Raw genomic sequence first — 20,712 nt, forward strand, 5'->3', positions numbered from 1 at the left:
TTTGTAGTTACGCGAGATCGGACAGAAAAGAGTTAGCTGCCTGCCTCACTTCGTATAACACTACAATTTGTTCCTATCGCATTCATTGCTTCGCCCTTGTGGTGAAACAGTGACATTTTTTTCTCACAAACAAGAGCTGATTGGAATAATCTAACTGACGCATTTCCCGAACGCCAGTGACCTGTGTACCACTTTATTTGTGTAAATACTGTTGTTCTTTTGCGACTTATGGGGTGGTGTTATGACGAAGTTGTTCAGTCTTTTTTTTTTTAATTGTGACCCTCTACCTTATGACCAAGGAAATTGTCTGACAAGCGTCTTTAAACATTGTTTAATTCTGTGATTTTGTGTGTGTATCGCTCACCCTGCTTAGACTTCTTGTCGGCAGTATTTTATAAATAAATAGGAGAACAATTTCAGCAAATGCCCGCAAAACCATTGCTCACAACAGATTCCCACATTTGCGAGAGATCCAGTGGCGATTTTCCATTTTTTTTTAGTGGCAAGATACACAGGCGATATACAATGAAGCGGGATGAAGCATAGAAGAAAGAAATTCCCATTATATTGGTACAAATAATAATAAATACGAATTTGTAGTGAGTGAGAGAAGAAGCTGCGGCAAATAGGAGCCGAATTCACGTTTTTACGATTACACGAGCGGTACTTTAGCAGAGTGTGACGTTGGGCGGGTTGGTGCATAACTTAACGAAATATCTGTGGCGCAAGTGAGGACTAAGAAAAACCAGAGAACAGAGGATTGGGAGCCCCTTCTCTGGTTTTTCCTTGTTCTCAGTTGCGCCACAAAATTAGTATTACGTTAAGCTGTACGGTACTTTCTCCTCACGCCTAATCTCTTGAGTATTGGTACATGAACAAGGCTGACCTTTGCTTCATTACCGAGCGTCACTCAAGGCACTGACTCGTGGGATAACTAACATGACATGTCTTCTCCTATCATATTGCGACGCTATTGCGCGCTACTTTTCATTCCTTATTTAACAACATCTTTAAGTTATCGTGTCGACGTCTCTTCAGTGCGCTGTTAAAAAGGAACCAGTGAGTCTCGCGTAGTTCAGTTCCTTTTGGTATGATACTGATTGTTAAAATAAGCTTGTGACATAGTATACACGACAATTCTAATAGTTAAACACACGTTGCCCTCTGTGAACAAACAGCTACTTGTGCGCACAGTCACTGCAACATTAGATGTTCTTAAATGTGATGACAAAGCAGCGTGCTGAGAAGATTCAGCTGTTTCTGCGCAAGGCAGTTTTATAACTTGCGCCAGTAAATTACACATGTCAAAGTATGCGAAAATGACAAGAATATAAAGCGGCATGGGCCACCGTAATGTTCTCGACACTCTTTTGCCACTTTCGGCGCCAAAGAATGGCAATACGTTTCCCATTAGAATGTTCCCGTCGACACAGCATTACAGTGAAGCCATGAGCGCCTACCATAGGCGCATTTCCGTCGAGTGCCCAGTGTTGTCGCAATTATGACTTAATTGCCGCTGAAAAGAAGGAACAACCGAAATCTAAATGACGCTATATGTGCCCGCTTAATTGCTATAAACCTATGCATCGATGGCGGCTATCTTTTGTAGCCGCGTGAGCCAAGTGCCATGAATCAGGTGCTACGAATTTGACTAGGCATAATTGAAGAAGAGAAACAGCACTGGCTACAAATTAACCCAACATTACTATGACGGCTCCCGTAAGCTATACCAGATGGTTCTGACGAATTTCACGACTTTGGTCTAGATTCTATTATTTACTTCATTGCCTCAATCATCGCCTTAAGCAAGCCTTGAGACGCACCTATGGCTACATGAAAAAGCAGAAAACTCATACCGCTGAAACAGGCGTTAGACTCCAGCCAGTACATTTGGAATGCCGCGCTCATTTCAATAGTGTTACTATGTACATTTATTTGCTCGGTTAATTAAACAGGCTGTAGCAGCCGAACATAATAGTTTCAAATCTAGAGAATTGGTAATTATCGACAGAAGCAGAATGTCACCTATACATTGGCTTGTCCACGCCCACTGAATACAATTGACACTCAATGCCATGACCACAATGGTGCGCTCGAAAACGATTTTCAGACATCGAAAAAGGGCCCCTGGCCCCTTTAGGACCGCATTTGCACCTAAAACATTATGAGCTAAAAAACGCTAACACTTTAATTAAAGCAATGAAAGGTCGCTATGTATCCAAATAATGCAGCGCTCCGTTTTATTAAATAAAATGGGGCCATGTAAAATGCGCAGTAAAATCCAGCAATAGCATCTGAAGTGTGCACACACTAGTTTTTTCCAATTCATTCTGCCGTTGTGTTTCTTTCTTTATTTAATACTGTAAAACTTATACAGGTCCAAGCAGGGTGAGGCGAAAAAACGAAAACAAACAAACAAAGCATATATAAACAAAGTTAATACACTTTCAAAGTATCACAATGTGGCGGGAGGCAACAAATAATTATTCCAGTCCATTTCAGTGGGAGGGAAAAAATAAAACTTGAATAAATGATGTTCGTGTAAAATACGGTGTCATTGAATTAGGATGACGGTGGCGAGTATACCTTGGTGTTGAAGGCAAGAAATAGGGTGAAGGGTTAATTTCGAGGTCCCGACTCCAAAGCAAATAAATATACTGCAAACGTGAGGTTTTTTTCTTCCTTGTTCAAGAGATGGACAAAGAAGAACCTTCTTTCCACTTTTGGTATTGATCCAAACGCGGTGAGAAAATTATATGCTTCTGCTATACCACTTCTGTGAAATACGAAGTCAGAAATGCCCAAGGCCACTCCTGAGGTGAGACCTTATATGGCGTGTTCAACTGAAGTACGAACATTCTTCCCTTACATGACGTTTCTTTTTGTGGGAAGCGTCATTATTCGGAATTTTCATTACGATGTTAAGGAGCAATTATTAGGAAGCTTTGCGGCTGCTGAAACATGCACGAGGCAAGAAAAGAACACACGGAGGCTCGTCCTCACTCCCTTCAGGGCTGCCTGCTCCAGCTGTATTTCTTCATAGAGCGGATTGCTGCTTTTGGCCGATAGCTGACATAAATTGAGAGCAGCGTTGGGCCAGGCGGGATACCGCCTATCGCCGACGCCACGCTCTGGAGTGAGCTAAAATTACAGTCGATTTCATTACGAGCAAGGACGTAGCTTCATTCCCCCGTGTCATCCTTTCTTGTGTAGCTTCCAGCGTGCTCGTCAGGAAGTGCTTAAAGCGTGCGATAAACCCATGTAACGCCGCTCGTACTCGACGAATTTGAAACATTTTTGCCGCAAACTATTCCTGATGTAGTAGTCTCCGGGACTGTATTAAGGCGCTGTGTAGTAAGGGACGCCACATCAATTTTGAGTACCAGCATTATTTAACGTATACCTAAATCACTAACTAGAACGACTACTACCATTTGATAAGGTTTTTTTTCTTTTCCGACTTATTCCAGGCTTTTGTTTCAACCCTTCTGTGAGCGCACGACAGGTCCACCTGTCCTGTATAGTCAAGCGTTGCTAGCAGCTGGCGCCATCAAACCACGTACGCCACCCAAGCGCAGGATTGTTAGATGGCAGTCTTCAGGCTACGGGAAAACGTCTAGGTAAGTACTATGAAGTTGTGTTTATTGGGTCTGTCTGTCGTAAAGGACAGCGCAATAACCGACAAACAGGCTCACAGGAAGTTAACAACAAGAACAAGCACTACTTCTTGTTCTTACGTTCCTGTGGGCCTGCATCTCGGCAAATGATAATTGATGGTAGCGCCGGCTAACACAAGAACAAAAGAAAGACACATTCGACACCACACAGCGCTAACTTTCTCGGTTATTTTTGGGCTATTATCAACGCCTCGGTTATTGCGCTGTTGTTTAAGACGGGTTCATACCAACTAGCCCACCTTATTACGTTGTGTAGGTCTCACTGGCATTCATATACCCATACTGTCACGAAGGGTCGTTAGCACACTTGATGACACTCAAGGACAGTACATATTCGAGAGTATCACCTTGGAGAAGTAGTGCAGATTCTCGTTGATGGTCATGTACGGAAAGAGCATGCAGGTCTGCGGCAGAAAACCGAGGCGACGACGGGCCGCGCGAGGCGTACGGCGCACGCTGTGTGTAGACAAGAAGACGTCTCCTCCGGATGGTGCCTCGAAGCCGGCGATGATGTTGGCGAGCGTCGACTTGCCGCTGCCGTTGGGGCCCAGCAGCGCCACAGCTTCGCCTTCGTAGACACGCAATCTAACGTTGCTCAGCACGACACGGCGGCCGAGGACCTGCGTTAAATGGTTCTCACCACTTCAGTAGTGCGAATAGAAGTAAAGCGCTAAGCGCGTACTCGCGCTCTGATGGAAGAGACGAGTCTGTGGGGATGATAATTATATTACACGAGGGAAACAGAGATGAGTCGTTGCATTAAAGTTAACTGTCCAGGGTCGTGTGTTTCTCTGCGTTGCGCGCTAGTATAAGACTGTTCCGAGCAACATTACGGAAGGATGGCGAGTAGATTAACAGCCTTTTAAAGAGCTAACAAAATGAGTTATAAGCACCCTTCTGCAATTATAAACACTCTAAACACAAATAAAATTGACGTGACCCTTGACATTTTTTGACCAAGACTGCATTGTTTACGAGCAATCTTCGAACCACTGATACACCGCGCACGGCGAACCAAGGGTCGCACCCATGATTTGTGGAGCGCACCATAACGTCATTACAAGGGCACCCTACAAGAGTTACCACTTTGACCAGGCACTGTGTCTACATCCTTGGCGCTTTGGGACAGTTCAGACGCTATCACTTCAGTAGCCAGGAATTTTTTAGAGGAGAACGGTTCGCGCATGCAAACAAAAGCACTGGTATGCATATAGTTCAACAGTAAATTTGTGCACTGAAAATAATCGGGGACAAAAAGGAAAGCCAGAATCCGGCAGTTCAAACGCACTGTGGGAATCAATTTCATCTGAAGTAGTCAGGCAGTAGGCTGTGCTAGATATTTTTTTTCTTTTTTTTTTTTTTTGCTTCCATCAACATACCTATAACCCTCCGACAACACCGCCCACCCCGGCGCCGCATTTTCTGTGACATGGGCTCCCTCGCACTGTCGGGTTGAGACCTCCAAAATCTGTGTTGATACAGACTATGAATCACCTGTGACGCATACCCGGAGTCCGGAGACCATGGGACGCGCTATGCGGGTATTGTGCCGCACGTGACTGGTAGAAAGGATTTGATCACGTACGCGACAACGAATTCGCGTTATGCAGACCATGACTTGCGAATCGTGTTCGTCGTACATTCGCGTCCGCCTATGCCAATTTCGGTATGTACCAAGTTAACACTTTCGTGACCGCGGAAAAATCGGTTGTTTTTGGCTAGTCTAGGAAATATTTTTTCCCTGCCAAAGAATTATTATTGATGCTAAAGTGTAGGGTATCAAATGATAGAAGAAGAATTGGTCTTTCCAACAGTTTTAATTTCAAACAACGGTTTTATTTGTAATAAAATAAAAAATTATCAAACAAAGAAAAATGCATCAAAAGAAAGATTCATAAAAACATCAATGCTACTCTGCAAAGGTTAAACATTAAAAAAAATCGAAATATACGTTTTGAACGCAAAGCCCTCGTAGAACAATAGTGGAAATATAGGCTCTGTAAGTACAAAGATTAGTTACATAAATACAAGAATATAGGCACTAGTGCCTATCATGCCTCCGCGCGATGCAGGTTCTCGACGCGGTGAAACAAACGCTGGCTGTGCATGTTTCGGGAAAAAAAAAATGTTTTCTGTTCAGCTTTTCTAGCATAGTTTGCAGTTCTGGTATTTTTCAATTTTCCTCTGTATTTGTTGAAATGAACAGTGTAGCCTGTTCCAAATCTGCAAAAATCCATAATTGTACTCTCATTTGACCCCTTTCTCGCTCATATACTGCCGAATACCATACCAACCTTCACATTTCACCATTTTCTCATTCACTGAAAGGTTCCGACGGGGTTAAAAGATAGCGTAGAAAAATCGTTCATGTGTTGCAATAGAGAAGACACGTGGTGAAGATTCTCGTGGGATGCGACGGTCGTCTTCTTCAGATCAGAGACACTCAAGAAGCCTTGAACCTTTTCCGTGGCATCACTGACGGTAGACGAAGGCCTGGAAATATGTGTCGTCGACCCCAACACCAGTGCAAGCGCGGGACTTCAACGATTACCATGTACACATGGAGTGAGACGAACTTGCTCATCTTCTCTTCAGTAACCTCCCTCCATGGATCCGTCCCTCTCACTGTATGTTGGCTTTTCGAAAGTATGCGTCCACGCAACTTATCTATGTGGTTGCATGTCTCTCTGACGACTTCTGCGGTAAAAAACAACATGAAGACGCCGCCGCGCAGCACACCGGAGCGTTGGGTCAAAGTCCGCTCCGCGCCGTCTTCGCGAAGAGAACTGCGCTCTTCCTGCAGCCGGCGCCAAATGCTCCCGCCCGAATGAAGTTAACACCTTGCAGATAAGAGCTGTTATGTTTAGAACGCACCGGATACGTTTACATCGAGGCGCGGCAGCGATAAAACGACCCGAGGAGAAGACGAAACTTACCGGCGGATAGCTGCTGATGTTCCGGGGAGGTTTGACGCACTTTCGCCGTCCGTACGACTTCGCCTGGCGAATCGAAGTCGTCTTTCGTGTCTGTGCTGCTACCATCATCCAGAGATTCCCGCTCATATTAATCGGAATCCGACGAAATTCGCTGTTTCTGTGGAGCACCCGCGAGCGGCGTCGACGCGAAGTATGAAACAACGAGCGCTCACCTACCCGACTGCGAACGAACTTTAAAAATCTCCCCGCGGTGGAAAAAACAAACTCGCAAACAAAACTGATAAAAAACACGTTATTTTATGCTTTGTATTGCGTTAGCTGTCCAGAACCGCTCAGAATGTGCCAAAACTTGATCTTGAAGTCATCGATAACATACTATCGATGGGAATAGGCGCGGTCACGAAAGTGTTAAGGAGACGACCATGATACAGCCAAGAAGTAGGCGGATAGATAGATAGATAGATAGATAGATAGATAGATAGATAGATAGATAGATAGATAGATAGATAGATAGATAGATAGATAGATAGATAGATAGATAGATAGATAGATAGATAGATAGATAGATAGATAGATAGATAGATAGATAGATAGATAGATAGATAGATAGATAGATAGACAGACAGACAGATAGATAGATAGATAGATAGATAGATAGATAGATAGATAGATAGATAGATAGATAGATAGATAGATAGATAGATAGATAGATAGATAGATAGATAGATAGATAGATAGATAGATAGATAGATAGATAGATAGATAGATAGATAGATAGATAGATAGATAGATAGATAGATACGGTCAAAGTGGGTTCGCTAAGAAACGCTTCGCATTTGCAAATGCAAGAGTCGTTACACTCTTGCAAAAAAAGAAGGCGAAAGCCTAGCTGCACTAATCTAATTCAAATGAGCCGTAATGAGCATGTACATGTTTTGCCTCACATAGAACCTTTCAACACCTCAACTAAGCACTTTTGTCTTTCTATGTCTTCTTCAAGGGTGAGCACATTTTACCGGAGTACCCAATAACCATCTGTAAGGCGATACGCGTGCACACCTTTCTGATACTGTGGCTGATGATAATTTATGATGGCTAAACTCTTTGTAACTAGAAGTAACTAGAAGCATAAGAATGGGGTGGAGCATATTTGGCAGGCATTCTCAAATCACGAATGGTAGTTTACCACTATCCCTCAAGAGGAACAGCTGCATCTCACCAGTACTCTACTACGGCGAAGAAACCTGGAAGCTTACAACCAGACTTCAACTTAAATTGAGGACGACGCAGCGAGAAATGGAAAGAAAAATGATACGTGCAACCTTAAGGGAGCCCTGAGAGCGAAATTTTGGTTTGTTACTTTCTTACTTTAATATGTAGCTTTGTGTCTGGTAATCCCGAAATGGAATTGTAAATGCTCTTACGTATCGTATAAGTAATGTTCGCGTCGTTAATTGTGAAAATTTTAGCGTCACATCGAAACGCCCGCCTAAATTCATAAGAAACTAACGCCTCATGCGGGGGAGCGCCTAAGATCAAATGCACTCAAGCTGTGGTGACGTTAAAAAGCGCAGATTTCAAGTCGGGACCCCGCGCGCAGTAAAAATTGAAACGACGCGAGTGCTTCGGTATCAGTTAAGCCTGTTAAGCGCGTGTCCCCTTACAAAAAAGAAAAGCATTCCTCGCCTAAGCAGCCAGAACTACTTTGAGAGCAGCCGACAACAGAGTGAGAGGGGTGAGGGTCATTAACCCTCTCCGGATGCCAGTCATGGTCATAGAGTTAGTATAGACTCTAAAGGAAAAGCTCCCCATAAAGCCCATGCATTAGTCTCTGACCACAAGGGCGCCGCCATTGGCGCCATTACCCCAACGTGCGAGCTTTGCCAACCCCTCAGACGCGTGCCAGATTTGACGGTGGTATTCAGTTTTCATCGTAATTGATGAAAGTGAGCTCGCGTGAGGTAGACCAATGAGTATGTGTCAACAGAAAGAGCAGACGACGACGCATGGCGACTCAGAACTCTTTGAGAAGACGCGCAATGGGCTGCAATCTCGAATTCAATTTGATATCGTGGTGCCATCTAGCAAAAGCGCCTGCAAACGCATCTTCCTGTGCGGCGAGTTCCGCTCACAGTAAATCACATAAATGGCCTTGAATCTCTCCTAGAAATCTTCTGAATGAACATTATGCACTGCCTGCGTGTTTCTAAATTCTCAAAATGACCGCGTTTGTTTTATATCACCACTATTACTAACATTAAATAGCGCTAATTTTAGCCGATCTGTAAATAATTGCGAAGCTAACAATGACACCGGTAGGGTAATGCCGGTGTTCCTTTGGTGGGTGCTCTTTCGGCCCAGCTTTTCCTCTAGAGTCTGTACTAACTCAATGGTCGTGGTACTGTGTACGCCCCGCAACTCTTCTGTGACGTCCACAATACTGGCACTCGTAGAACGTCATACGAGGCCCTTACCTACGTCTTACCAGTGGCGATGTCGCGAGGTGCTACCAACTGCGATGAGCACTCACAATTACCTTGAAACCAAATTAATATATCTTAAAGGCAACTTCTGCCACTAATAATCGGTCAGAGGCGCCCACGTATACAGGAATATCAACACCAACATCTAGAGGTTTTAATTTTGGTGTCAGGTATTCTTGAAAGGTAAAAAGAGGGCAGAGTTGGTAAGGGAACAAAAGGGTGCTAAGGACATCATGACACACGTTTGTTAAGAAAAGGGCATGTGCAGGGCATGTAGCGCGTACGCAAGAAACCGCTGGTCATTAGGAGTAACAGACTCGATTCCAAGAGGAGGCAAGCTCGCGAGGGTGGCAGAAAGTTAGGTGAGCAGATGAGATTAAGAAGTTTACGGGTATAACGTGGCCGCAGCAAGCACAGGACCGGGTTGATTGCCGGAGCATGGTAGAGGCCTTTGCCCTGCTATGGGCGCAGTCAGGATTATGATGATGATGGTGATGATGATGATGATGAAATTCCTGGGGGGAAGCTTTAAACCACTCACTTGTTTGCAATTACCGTGGTGTAACGCCTGGTACGATCCTACGTTTTTGCAACGCAATATTACGTCTGTTAACTTGAATTCCCGGCCGCGTCTGCGTATCTAAATGCAGGAGAAATGATAGAGGGGCCTGGGCTTAGATTTAGGTGCATGTTAAAGAGCCCCAGGTAGTCCAAATTTCCGGAGCTTTCCGCAACGGCGTCCTTCATAACCATATCGTGGTTTTGGGACGTAAAACCCCAAAAATGATTAAATGCGAAGCATTTCTTTGGGAACCTCAGGCACTCTGGCCGTTTCTATCTACGTATCTATCTATCTATCTAGCAGCCTACGTCTGGGCGCTCTCCTGGTCGTCTCCATAACCTGTAATATACATAAATTTGCGTAGGAGGGGATCAGTGTATGACGAACACGATTCACTGGTCATGACATGAATAACGCAAAATACCTGTCGCGTGAGTCCCGAAACCCTTTCTCTCAGTCACGTGTGGCACGTAACCGTATATCAGAGTTCATGTTATGCGGGTATGTGCCACAGCTGATACAGGGTCTCAACCAACACAGTAACCGGGAACACACATGTTGACACGCAACGAAAATACTAATATTATAGTACTAATTGCTGGGGTTTTATGTCCCAAAACCCCGACATGATTATGAGGGGCGCCGTAGCAAAGGCTCCGGAAATTTTGACCATCGGGTATTCTTTAACGTGAACTGAGATCGCACAGTACACGGGTATCTAGCATATTGCCTCCATTGAAATGCGACCGCCGCGGCCGGGATCGAACCCGCGACTTTCGGGTCAACAGCCGGGAACCGTAACCACTACACCACCGCGGCGGACGCAAGAAAAGTGAGGAAGCTGAAGATAGAACGCCCTTGGAAGACACTTAACTACTATCCACTCGTCCACGTGGTCCGCATCGTGGGTGGTCCACGTGGATTACGCCGAAGCCGGGGTCTATGCTTCCTACAATAAATTTGCTGAGAGAACCACGCCTCTCATCATTACCGGTGACATCAACATTGATTTATCAAAACACAACAACGCTTGGTCCTTATACTGCGTGAAAGACGGCTTCGATGTGGACAGGGCATCAAAAGACCTCGCTGCTACAGTCCACGACAAGAGGCATCATAGATCATTTCATCGTAAGAGGAATCCAGGATTTCCACCAGCTGCACTATACTTCGCACTTCATACACTTAAGACTCCTGATAGCCGCGATCACAAACGCATCCGGTTAGCAAGTCCGGTCCAGCGGCTGGTGCTGACTGATCACGGTTATGATGACCTTGTTCAAGAACTGACAAGAACCCCTTCTACACATGCACACGGGTTCTGTAAACGTCTGTGCGTCCTCCGTCATAACGGACAAGTATAGGCTTCCAAAGAAACGTCCAGCGGCGCCACTACTCTTACCGCAACTGGGGGCATCCACGTCCACAACACTACCGCCCCCGCTTCCGCGCACGCGAAGAGTTCTCGGATTGCATCTTTGGTGCCTCACAATGTAACTATTGCTGACTAGTAGTGCTCTGGGCCGAATGAGAAGAGCATGCGCGCATGCGTCCTTGCCGCCACCGCTGGCAATTCCGGCGACAAACCGCCTTCCCGGGCAGCGTCTGCTCCCAGTAACGCACAGCACAGCTGCGCGAGCGTCGGGCCCAAACTTGAGCTTGGGTTCCCTATAAGCATAACTGCAACCGTGACTGTAACGTGCGTGCAGTGTGCCTGCGCGTGCCACTCGGCTGTGTATATATCTAGGGAAATTTCCTGAATTAAGCTTGGTTGCGAGTAACGCCTGTTCTGTGAGTCTGTGTTTCTTCTCTGTCCTGTTCGGATTCGCGCTATCCAGTATTGAAGAATATAAGCACTACATATCAGCTTACCACGTCTGGTGTTGTTGGTAACACCCACGTTGCTGTTGGCATCGTTACGCAGCTGTAAACAACTGGTTATATAATACAAATGCGACTCTTCAACATATGAGTGTGCGTATACCACTTCCACATTTCTCTGGCGTCATTCCGTAACGTTTGGCTCACTGTGAAAATTACGCTACATTAACCTCCAGCGCATGATACGCATAACATCGATTCCCACGGTACGTGAGATCTGTCGAAATTCGGCAGATCCCACGTGCCGTGGGAATCGATGTTATGCGAAGCATGGGCGGGATGGTGACTCATAGTTAATTTACAGCGCGAAAAACGAGAGACAAAAGAAGAAATACCACACAGGACAAGCGCTGGTGACTGTGGCGTAATTTTTATTATTATTATTATTATTATTATTATTATTATTATTATTATTATTATTATTATTATTATTATTATTATTATTATTATTATTATTATTATTATTAAAAACTGCTCGTGTTTTTCCAGTATTTAAGTCGGGCTCTAAAACAGATGCTTCTAATTATCGCCCGATTTCTCTACTATGTGCCACATCAAAGATCTTCGAGCTGGCTCTTCACGACATATTGTCTTTTAGTGTGAAAAACTCATTGATTCCTAATCAACATGGTTTTCTCGCTGGCCGCTCAACTACCACAAATCTTGCTAGTTTCATGACGCAGATCTCCACACCTATTTCTCAGAGAGGACAGGTTGACGTAATTTACTGTGACCTGAGCAAGGCTTTTGACGTAGTCAGCCACACGCTGATTATGGTTAAACTTGCGCACTTTGATGTTGACTTGTCAGTTGTGAATCTCCTGCAGAGCTATCTGCTCAATAGATATTGTTATGTTGCCGTAAATGGCCAAACGTCTTCTTTGTATAAAGTGACTAGTGGGGTCCCTCAAGGGTCGGTATTAGGCCCACTCCTATTTTTAATTTCGTAATTCTTCTTTCCTCTTGTATGCCGATGACATCAAGATTTTTAAGGAAATTCATTCAGTTAACGACTGTCGCTTGCTGCAGTCAGACTTGCGCTCTTTTTCCGAATGGTGCGACGGTAATAACCTTTCTCTGAATACCTCGAAGACAAAATTCATGTCTATCACTCGCAAAACATCTAGCGTGTCATTTCAATACTCTGTCAATTCTGTGCCGTTATGCAAGGTTTATGAAATCAGTGATCTTGGTGTTGTTGTTGACAGCGCGTTAAACTTTTCTTCTCACGTTAAGCGTGCTGCTATGCGGGGCCTTCGTTCTCTCGGATGTGTTTGTAGAATATCTCGAGAATTCAGGTCTCCCGTGGCCCTACACAAATTGTACACGGCAATATGTCTTCCGCAACTTGAGTATTCGTCCGTGATATGGAATGGCATTTCTCATTCCAGCGGCAACACCATTGAACGGGTCCACAAAAAATTCCTCAGCATATATAACCATCGCTTTGCTAAAAATGACTCTGGATCTCGTTCAAGTACTGCTGAATTATTATCACTGCCATCACTTCACTGCCGACGAAATCGCTCTGATCTCTTATTTCTTTACAAGCTAGTCCACGGTATCATATCCTGCCCTGTACTTCTCAATTGTGTAAATTTTCGAATTCCGCGTAAGTTAACCAGAGAGAACAGACCGTTTCATGTACCCGCCTGCTTCTTCCAACACTCTACCGTTCACAGAATACAAAGTCTCTATAATGTTAATTTTCTTGATCTTGACGTTTTTCATAGCCCACAATCATTGTTTTTATCCGAGCTTTGCACTGTTTTGACATAGTGTGGCACAATGTACAAAGTCTTCCCTTCTCAGTCTTTCCACATAGTTGTATATATGCAATCTAATTTTTATGCCCCGTCAATATTTCTCGTGTTGTCTTATTTTACTCCTCCCCTTTTGTGTTCATTTCTCTTTGTCTACGTGTTTTTGCTCTTTTTATTTCTGAAAACTGTCTGTATTGTATTGTTTATTTTTATTGTTTTTTTTTTCGTGCGCCAGCACAAAGACCTTACGGTTGTTCCTGGGCACGTTAAATAAATCATTGATTGATTGATTGATTGATTGATTGATTGATTGATTGATTGATTGATTGATTGATTGATTGATTGATTGATTGATTGATTATTAACGTGACTCCTCCCTCGACATACCAATACATGGTCGTTTTCAAGAGCAGTTTCGAACACTGGTGTATCTCTGCCGTAGAACGCATGGACCTACCGCAGAATGTCCGGGCTCGATTCCGCCTCGAACCATGTTGGCTACGCTGTCTGCTGAAATGCTACAAGGTAGCATTTATGTGCGTTTGTATTTGAGCGCGCGTTATCACTTCGAGCACTTCCTCTTTTTTTCTTTGAACGAGCGGCTTACTTTCAGCCTGATCACGTGCACGCTGGTGTAATTCTTTGGTGTGTATAGTTCTAGCACTGTAGAGCACTGGTCAGGTAGATGAGGGCACCCCGCGGCAGTAGCGGTAACTATATGCAGCTCACGATGCTAAAATCAGCGAATGATTGTGTCCACGAGCTTACGACTAGTAGAAATTGAATCTATATATGGCATCATTTGTGAAGAAAAGAAGGATCGATTTGTAGCTGAATTTGAAACTGGTCTGTTCATTACCTGCCGCGTGCTGCGCCATATTGTTTGGCTCACATGTTCGTAGGAGCCTCAACTACCCATCGGTGGCCTTTTCTTACCATTTTCACAGTGTGTTGCAACGCCGCTTTAAATAAAAGTGCCACCAACATCCTAATCCACAGAGTATGGGCCACTCATGTCGCGATACCTTTTGCAACTGTCTTCAACCGCCCAATGTGAGTCAAATATTTGAGGCCTCTCAGGTTACATGAATGGACGCATCTGTATCAAGAGGTGTTCTGTAAGGCAAATTACCTTGGTCACGTTGTCCACGTAAATTCCCGGTGGCTCGGAGAGTCGGTGCTCGCTGGGTTCGAACAGATCGTGCTCGGGATCGGCAACCAACCACGGTGTTCGGCGTTGTAATGCCTGCATATAAACAATTCCTCCTTAGAGACACGTCACATTATACACACTACGCAGGGCTAAACACAGCGATTAATTATATTACCCACGTCAAATGGGCGAGTTAAATGTACTTACAGTGCACTTTGGCACCCTGGAGTGACACTCTAGGCTACCTAGACCTAAACAGGGAAACGGAGCGCACTTGCCGTAAAAAAAAAAATTGTTCCAGACTGCAAGCGTCTTTTCTGAAATTATAGATTAAAAAGAAAAGCAACTTCTAAGAAGTTATTGTTAGGCGTTGTATTATAAATAAAGACAAACCTAACGCTTTGAGATGTTGTGTACGCAACTGCGTACACGACTTGTTTCTAAAAGCCAGTTGTATCGACTGGTGGCTAAGAAAGAGCAAGATACATTGAGCTTTGAATGAATTGAATCTCCTGCATAATAAATTTGTCTTCATTTTATTTATTTTGCAGTGTACTATTGCATATGATCACTGTACCAAATCACTACCATGATCAACGGGTCGCTTGACGTCCCGCTTCCCAAGAGCCACTTCAAAAGTGTTATTTATTTTTTTTTTTTTGGATAAGATGGACATAACCCAGAACGAAGTCGCACTTCATTTCTAGCTTGGAATTTGGTTCTCTTTATGCAAGAATAGAGCATGAATGACCTAAGACTAAAGCTATATTTAATTACAATTTAATCAGGATTGGTTACTATAACACAGATAAATGAGCGTTTCATGACAGTATTTTTTATGCAATAGAATATCGCGTGTATTTAAATAACGTCGTATCGATTTAAAGCATTCACAGACAGGTCTTCGTAGGTGGTGTCTGAAAGGGTTAATGGATTCTTTTCTCAACAAAGAAATGTTACAACTGAGTAGTCAAGACGCATGCCTAGCCAATGCAAAACATGGCGCAGTGTGACAAGGCTGTGTTTATTCCTGCGAGAACAGAATTAAGCCGCGTTCAGACTGCAGTCGCATCTGTCATAAGCGTCGTATCGCGTAACTGCTGTAACGTCCGTTTACGTGGGTAGCGACCACGAGTGTTCACATTGAGCCCTACAGTAATATACGTTTTTTACGACGGGCCAATCACCGCTCCGATTTTCCAACATGGCGCCGTTGGTCGTAGAGAATGGGTCTTTGACGCACTTCATCGACGAGCAACTCATCCTTGCACAATGAAGGCCCTTCCGTATTCGTCGTGGAACTTGCCGCGAGAACACAAAACAACGAACGCGGGCAAACCAGCTGCACAGACACGCTGCTGCATGCCATGACGCGCATGAAGACGCGGAATCTGGCGAGACCGGAAGCCCTGTGAGCGGGAAGTGAAAACCGAAACTGCTTTGCCCATTGGTCGTGCCGTAGCGGTCGTATCAGTAGTGGTCATAAAAGTCGCGGACCCGCCAACATTTACGGCCGAAACGTTACGTACTTTACGCTAAATACAACGTCTGAACAAGCTCATTACGTTGATTACGTTTACGGCCGCGATTCTTACCGACGATCCGTACGTTGCGCACGTAGTCTGAACACGGCTTAAGAGCGCGTGCTCGGCTATTTGTGCGCGAAAGCCCGGCGCAACGCACTCGTCAAGCAAAGCGTTGCTCCGACCGTTGTGCACTCTTGATTAAGTAAAAACTTTGAGCGCAAATAAACGACGCAGGACCAAGAAGGAGAAACACACATCATTGAGCGCTTGTGGTGTGTTTCTCTTTCTTGGTCCTGCGTCGTTTATTTGCGCTCAGAGCTTTTACTTAATCATGAGACACCAACTAGCCCACCTGGCTAAAGTGCACTCTTCTGCGAGAGGCACTCTGCTTGCGACGCACATATTTGGCCAAGCACACTTAAACCGAAGTACACGCCCCGCACCTGCACTTAGCTTGCCCATTTGACAGGTGTATCACAACCGCTGCTTCCCACGTGTCCACAAGCAGTGTCGACCAGATCTCAGGCATTGATTACACTTGGGTATTAAAAGATGTTTCACGTAACTAGGATCAATTATTAAAAAAAAGATGGCTGATCCCTCCGTCATAGGAACTGGTATAACACGAAAGTGAAACGTTTCGTCATAGAAGTAGTTTATTGTTTATAGTGCATTGGTATATGAAAGCTTGTACAATGTCTGCTGTTGTTTGGCAGATATAGCCCCGCTTGATGTGGCCGCATCGCACTCACGTTGACGCCTTGTGGCACATCTCCGTACCGACGAGAAACGCCCATGATCATGATCATGATCAGACGTAGGCGGCTAGATAGATAGATAGATAGATAGATAGATAGATAGATAGATAGATAGATAGATAGATAGATAGATAGATAGATAGATAGATAGATAGATAGATAGATAGATAGATAGATAGATAGATAGATAGATAGATAGAAACGGTTAAAGGGATTTTGGTTCGCTAAGAAAGGCTTCGCATTTCAAACAAAGACAGCCGCCAGAAACGACTGAACTCACGATCGCTAGTTTACAAGACAAGCGCTCTGTCAGTTAACTAAAACGGCAGATGAAGGGCATATAGTTTCAGAGAGAGATGCAAGGCATCTGACGTTACGAGCGGCGCGTTCCTGCAACCTGAAAAATCTTTTAGGTGACGTGCTGGAAAATACGGCACAACCATGCACCACATTTATGTGGTGTATTGAACTTCTGTGTAATTTACCGAGTCTTGCTTAAAGTAATACTTAATAAAAATTTGGGCGACGCTTAAATTTCGCCTTTAAGCACGCTCGTTGTTTAATGCGAAATTGTGGGAAGGTCCCGCCACCTCGCCGTAAGGCGCGTAAACGCAGTTTCTATAACTGTTCGTGAAGGCCGATAGGAGCCGCGCGATGTCAACTCAAGTAGAGTTACTGTTATTGGTGTCTACCGTGTCTACAAAACGCCATGTAATGAATGAATGAATGAATGAATGAATGAATGAATTTCTTCTTTTTTACAATAGAAAGGGAGCAGAAGAAGGCCTTGTGGCCTGACAGAGGCTTCTGCTCGTACAACAATTCGGCACGCCGGCCGTACGTAGCGCCAAAACCATACAAAATATGCCGTACATACGGGAATCAACTGAAAAGTCGCGAAAAGAAAAGAACATGTCTGCAAGAAATGTAAAACTCCGACACAATACAGTTAAGGAACCTTTTGCCTTAAGCCACACGTGAAGCCTGAAATTTAAACAAAAGAATTGACGATATATACCGTAGTTATAGTCGGACAAGCTCAATATTGTGTGTAATGGAGAAAGCTTTGTACGATTCATTCATCCTTCATTAACCACATGATAAAAGTCGCGTAGTCGATTTAGGGGCGAAGGTGCCTGGAACTGACTCATTGTTTCCCGTAATCGGTTTTTATGTTTGGTGTTCTCATACGATGTTGTCGAAGGCTGTAGTGCGGATAGGTGGGTACATTCAGAGTATACCGTGCTCTGTTTTGCTTGATGTGTTGCATCAACTTATAGTAGTATACCTGGTTTGCCTCTAACAAAGAATATCTTATAAAAAATGGTTGCGTTCCAAATAACCGTCGAATGCACGTATGACTCTCTTTTGAAGTGCTATCAATTTATTATAATTTTCAATATAAATATAAACACAAATTGTATGCCAGGAGCTATATGCAATAACTCAACGGTAAGCCTCAAGATCACAAAGCGCTGCCAGTTGGTGCGCTCCTTCTGTATGTCTCCCTTCATTCAGCTTTCATAACAAAGGGCCGTCTTCCGGTATGATCACTTCAGGCAACAGTGCCACCTTTTGTGGCGTACGGTCTGGCGTGTTCAACGACTGAATAGATTACTTGCCCGTGCCGTCACTGGCCGTTGGCGATTTCGAACGTTCAGAACACAAGAGCGAGCGCCCTGACACGGCCGCTCCATTAAAAGCAAAAAGAAAGAAAGCAGGAGCATCTAACTCTTCCCATCTTCATATTTAGATAGGTTTTCAACCTTAGCTGGTATTGGCCGACTTATGTTCCAAATAACCCTGCTCACGTACAGCTAGTGCGGATCAAAGAAATATTAACTCGAACAAAATAAGTTTTCTTTCCGGTACTGGGGGGCTTGAATGCGGGACTCAGCCAAACGAAATATTCTGGATTGAGGTAAGCAATTTTATATTTCATTACGCTTAGTGCTTCGTTAGCATAGAAACGGGGTACCTACGATTCGAACAGAAACCAGCTGACACGATTCTCTTACAGAGCTGAAGAGCAGGTGCACCTCGGGGTTTTATGGACGCCTGCATTTTTCAAGTGCAGCTTGTATTCTCAGTTGACGTGCACCGGAGAAATAATAAATAAAACAAAATAAAGCTTATTCTGCGGGGCTGGGGTATTAACCCAGGTAACCTCGGGACGAAAGCGAGTGTCTTGAACCACTAGGGCACGCGCCTTTAATAGCCCAATGTGAACTGACCTGAAGCATACGAACGCATTCTACCGATGATGCAAAAAAAATATGGCTGATCCCTTCGTCATAGGAATCGGAATAACACAAAAGCAAAGCGTGTCCTTAAAGAAATAGTTGAATGTTTACTGCACATTGATATAGCAGGGCTTGCACAATGACTGTTGGTGTTTGGCAGCTGCAGCACCGTTTAACGTGAATGCACTCACGCTGACGCTTGGTGGCACACCTCCAACCTACGCAGGCAGCGTCGCGAGGCAGCGTCGCGAGGCAGCGTCGCGGCAGCGTCTTGATTGAAAAAACCGACCGCTCGCGCTGCACAACCGTTCACTGACCACCCCGTATATATAGGAACTGGATTTTGACCTCCAAGGTAGTGCGTGTGTGCGATTTCTCCTGTGCGTGATTAAACAATGAAAATTCACAGCGTATATGTAAAATTAAAGTGAGGTGCAAGTCGTCATAACTCTCATCGAACCTTTAGTATAAATGCGCCCAATCTCACGTCGGTGATGATGTACTGGGCAGAATTCACGGAAGATTCACGGTTTACCGATGAACCTCCGCAGCTTCGCCCACTCATCATCATTCACTCCGTGGATATGCTGTGATTTTTTTTGCCCGCAGATGACTTCTTCACTGTTAGCGGACCAATGGTCAGCAGTTGGGTTAGCCCAATTGCTGTGGCACATGCGTTTTCATCGCCGGACGACGGACATGCCCTAACCATGTATTACAACCAAGGAGGTTAAACAAAAAATTGCTGGAGTGGCGATTATTGCGCAATAGTGAAGCCGTACCCACCACAAGATGGCGGCTGCGCCCGCCATCTTAGTAGGGGCACGATGAACCATCGGCTTTTGGCGAACGAAAGCCAGCGTTTTCCTCGCACGCCAGCCGAGTTTAATATGGCAACTTTTAGGGGTCAGATACTGCTCCAAGTGTGTCGTTGTGTTACTAGTTTTCGCAAATAAGCCTCAAAGTCATGGCAAATTTTATTGAAGATCAATCGCCAATACTCCTCTCGACGGGTTACTTTTGTTGGCAACAACGATCTTTTATTTCATAATTAACATAATATTTACACTAACAGATCAAAGCCATTTGATCTCTGAGTGGGCACCACCTGAAGAGAGCATGTTTCCGAGCTCTTTGGTGGGCAAAAGCTGGCTTCACTTTTGCTGGCAAGGCGTTGCGAGAGCTTCCACTCCAGAATTTTTTTTAAACCTCCTTGATTACAACATTGCTAGTTTTTAACAGTATCGCGGCATATGGTAGGCGTCTAATATTCTCGAAAGGCAACTAGATCTGCCGACGATGTGCAAGAGCACAAAGCACACTAACTGCGAGCGGCGTCTGCTGCGCTATTTACTTCCAACACATCTTTAAGTAATCTTTTAATAAACATCGCCGTACAACGGAGCACATGGAGAAATGGTCAGGAGTATGCACATGCGCGCTATGCAGCCGCATGTGCAAGTGTCCTCGGCCGAGAACTTCTGCTAGGCTCATTTGTTACCGGTGATTTCTGCTGCGTTATCAGTTGTTTTGTTTTTCTTTTTTCTTTTTTTGTGAATGCCGTGCACATTCACCTGAAAAGCGTGTGCGTCGAGGAGGCCGAGACCACCCACTGATGTCGCTCTTTTTGGGCGTCAGTGTAGCAGATGGCGCTCGCAGTTCAATGCGCTTTGTGCGCTTGTGCATCGCCGGCAGATCTCGTTACTTCTCGAGAATATTAGACGCTACCA

General features: G+C 44.5%; 1 protein-coding gene across 1 annotated transcript in view; it reads right to left on the bottom strand.

Moving 5' to 3' along the window:
- The window catches only part of LOC119395053 (phospholipid-transporting ATPase ABCA3-like), a 263,150-nt gene that overhangs the window by 74,837 nt on the left and 167,601 nt on the right, over window positions 1–20,712 (bottom strand). The window contains exons 3-5 of the mRNA XM_049416073.1: window positions 14,435–14,548; window positions 5,057–5,121; window positions 4,025–4,319 (exon numbers count right to left, since the gene is read on the bottom strand). Of these exons, the coding sequence (XP_049272030.1) occupies window positions 4,025–4,319; window positions 5,057–5,121; window positions 14,435–14,548 (474 nt within the window). The remainder of the gene's footprint in view (window positions 1–4,024; window positions 4,320–5,056; window positions 5,122–14,434; window positions 14,549–20,712) is intronic.

Source organism: Rhipicephalus sanguineus, chromosome 5, assembly GCF_013339695.2.
Source record: "Rhipicephalus sanguineus isolate Rsan-2018 chromosome 5, BIME_Rsan_1.4, whole genome shotgun sequence".
In the NCBI taxonomy this organism is placed as follows: Eukaryota; Metazoa; Arthropoda; class Arachnida; order Ixodida; family Ixodidae; genus Rhipicephalus; species Rhipicephalus sanguineus.